This window comes from Perkinsus marinus (assembly GCF_000006405.1).
Source record: "Perkinsus marinus ATCC 50983 genomic scaffold scf_1104296931912, whole genome shotgun sequence".
Taxonomy (NCBI): Eukaryota; Perkinsozoa; order Perkinsida; family Perkinsidae; genus Perkinsus; species Perkinsus marinus.
The window spans coordinates 43,576-46,061 of record NW_003215602.1 but is presented as its reverse complement, the minus strand read 5'-3'; the positions used below and the strand labels follow the sequence as shown (position 1 = coordinate 46,061).

Here is a 2,486-nt window from a genome sequence, read left to right as displayed (position 1 = left end):
TTGACCAAGCCAATATCTCTCCAGAAGCATTGCGGGAGTATGTTAGCGCGATAAAGACGACTATGGAGGTGCGTTCATGAGTAAGTTTCACCCTAGAAGAGATGACCATCGTTGAGAGAGGAAATAAAGGAGGCCAAAATCGTTTAGCGCATAGATCCAAGCCTCCGGGAAATGCAGGAGTTCTACCGGACGAGGCAGTTAAAGCCCTAACAGGTATAAATCCTATAGCTGACATAGCTATAGCATAGTGGAGCCACAATTCTGGTAGATTCGGGATGCGAGGATAGCACAGTGAAGTGTGAAGGCGGTTCGAGTCAATCGAGTAGAGCCTGGCAAGGCTACGCCAAAGGAGCCTTGATGCGCTGCACGAGGGACACAACAGAAGAAGAAAAAAAATAGTCAATAGGTAATAAGGACTACAGCGAAAGGAGGGGATAAAAAAAACATGAATCGATTGTGTCATCGAAGTTTCTGGTAAAGCCAAGAGTTCGGTGGATAGTGGAGAGATTTGGGTGACGGGACAGACCCGTGTGAGACGTGAGTCGTTGATACGACACCACCTAGTCGGGCACCTGTCCCGTGACCGAAGCTTCAGGGGGGAGCCCTGCAAGTCTTCGGTCCTCTCCACACCACCTAGTCGACTAACTCTATCAAAGTTCCCCTGGTTAAGTGTAAATAGTTAGAGGATCACTGGAGCCAGAGTTGAATTTAAAGACTAACACTACTTGATAAACGCAAGACGCAAGAGGAAGAAAAGAGCACGTAATAAGATTATAATGAACAAATACAAAAAGATTACGAGTTATCTAAGGGTTGAACCTGGCTCGTTAGCATGCCATACGCATGCACTTACCACTACACCATAACAACCATTATATTCTTGATGCCGCGCTTCGCGCGGCGTCGTTTCCTATTATTTACATGCACTTGCACTACTTTTCATTCGGTGACATCGGTGAAATCCGGTGACACTCGGTAATGCCTCCTCCCTTTCACGTGCCTTCTTTCACACTTGAATTGACTCCCTCTACGGCACAGTGTGCCGTGGTACGAAGCCGGGAATCGCATGACATCCAACGTACCACGTACCGGCTTGTCTCACCCAGGTTGATTCGAACGACTTCCAGAGTAAGGGATATGCGGTGGACCATTTCGATTTCAACAGCCTGACGCCGTCCTCGAAGAGATCATCGCTGCCACAGCAGTGGAGGGCCTTCAAGTCGCGGTAAAAATCTCCTCGTTTCTCTCCCGCCGCTTCGACCGATCCCTCTGTAGTTTTGTTTATATGAGAAGGCAGCCACCCACGCACGGCTCGTAGCATATGTACCCAGCAGTACAGTCTAGTGCGTTCCTTGAGGAGGCTCGGTCCCAGCGGAGATTCAGCTCTAGCCCGGTGGGACTGAGTTCCCCGAATATCTGAAGTAATACACTGTGCTTGTCATGTTGCCACCGCCTACTATGAGTCCTAGCCCTACTACCACTACACTCCCTATGAGTCCCAGCCCTGACTGCCGCTCTTATAATAAGAGCGGCAGAGGTATTGCTCATAGCTTGATGGGTAAGAGCTGATACTCCACCTGAAAAACACAAGTCAAAAAAGACCAATCTTACCTAACCGACCAGTCTCTCTAACAAGATTCTGGTTGTAGGGTTTGAGGTCTTGCATCACTTGGTGATTCAGAAAGTAACCATCGTTATCGTTTCCATCCCGGCGGAAGGGTCCCCAGTTTTGTTGTCGAGTCCACTGGTGTTTCCAACCTTTGCGGAACGCCTGCCTTTGCCCTTGACTGCTTTACCCCTCCCTTATGACCATGAATAATAACCAGCCATTGAAACGAATAATACAGAAAACTGAAAGAAATTGAACCGACCACCGATAGTCTCAAATATTTTCAACCAGTTGAAATATTCTAGGCTAGTAATGGAGCTTAGCTCAACCTGCGCGAATAATCCAGCACGAGTATGTGGCTCAGCTAGCTCGGCTGAAGCACTGCGCTCGATAGAAAATCACGCAGTAGTTCTTTTCATAGTTGGCTTCCATGTCGACCTCGTGGTTAAATGTTTTCATTCCAGCCAATTATCCTGTCTAACATGCCTCTTTCCCGGAGTTTCGTTTCTGGGTTCCCATACTCAAGGTGCGTAGAACGATTTGATACCAAATTAACCTTCTGAGTTGAATGTCAACGATATCAATACCTGTATGCAAGTATACAGCTCTACCGGATCTGCTCAATTTTCATCCCGTCGTAAAGATCACTGATGCCAACACAATAAATACGTTATCATTATCATCAACAACAACTCACTCCAACTGCAAGCATGCCATCACTGATCTCAAACGGCTACACCGATATCGAGAATCATAGCTACACCCGCGAGCACCCATTTAGCCGGGTTGTGTTTCGTACGCAATTGCGCAGCGAAAACGAAATATGGTCTTCTTTGCGGGGTACAGTAGCTGAACAGGAACCAAAACTGATATCGAA

General features: G+C 47.3%; 1 protein-coding gene across 1 annotated transcript; it reads right to left on the bottom strand.

Moving 5' to 3' along the window:
• Positions 1-1,385: 1,385 nt before the first annotated feature.
• Pmar_PMAR027589 (hypothetical protein) lies at positions 1,386-1,666 on the bottom strand (the record flags this gene model as incomplete). The annotated part of the gene is made up of 3 exons (XM_002786032.1): positions 1,386-1,453; positions 1,479-1,577; positions 1,612-1,666. 3 exons carry the CDS (start codon positions 1,664-1,666, stop codon positions 1,386-1,388), a joined length of 222 nt encoding a protein of 73 aa, XP_002786078.1.
• Between the last annotated feature and the right edge of the window lie 820 nt (positions 1,667-2,486).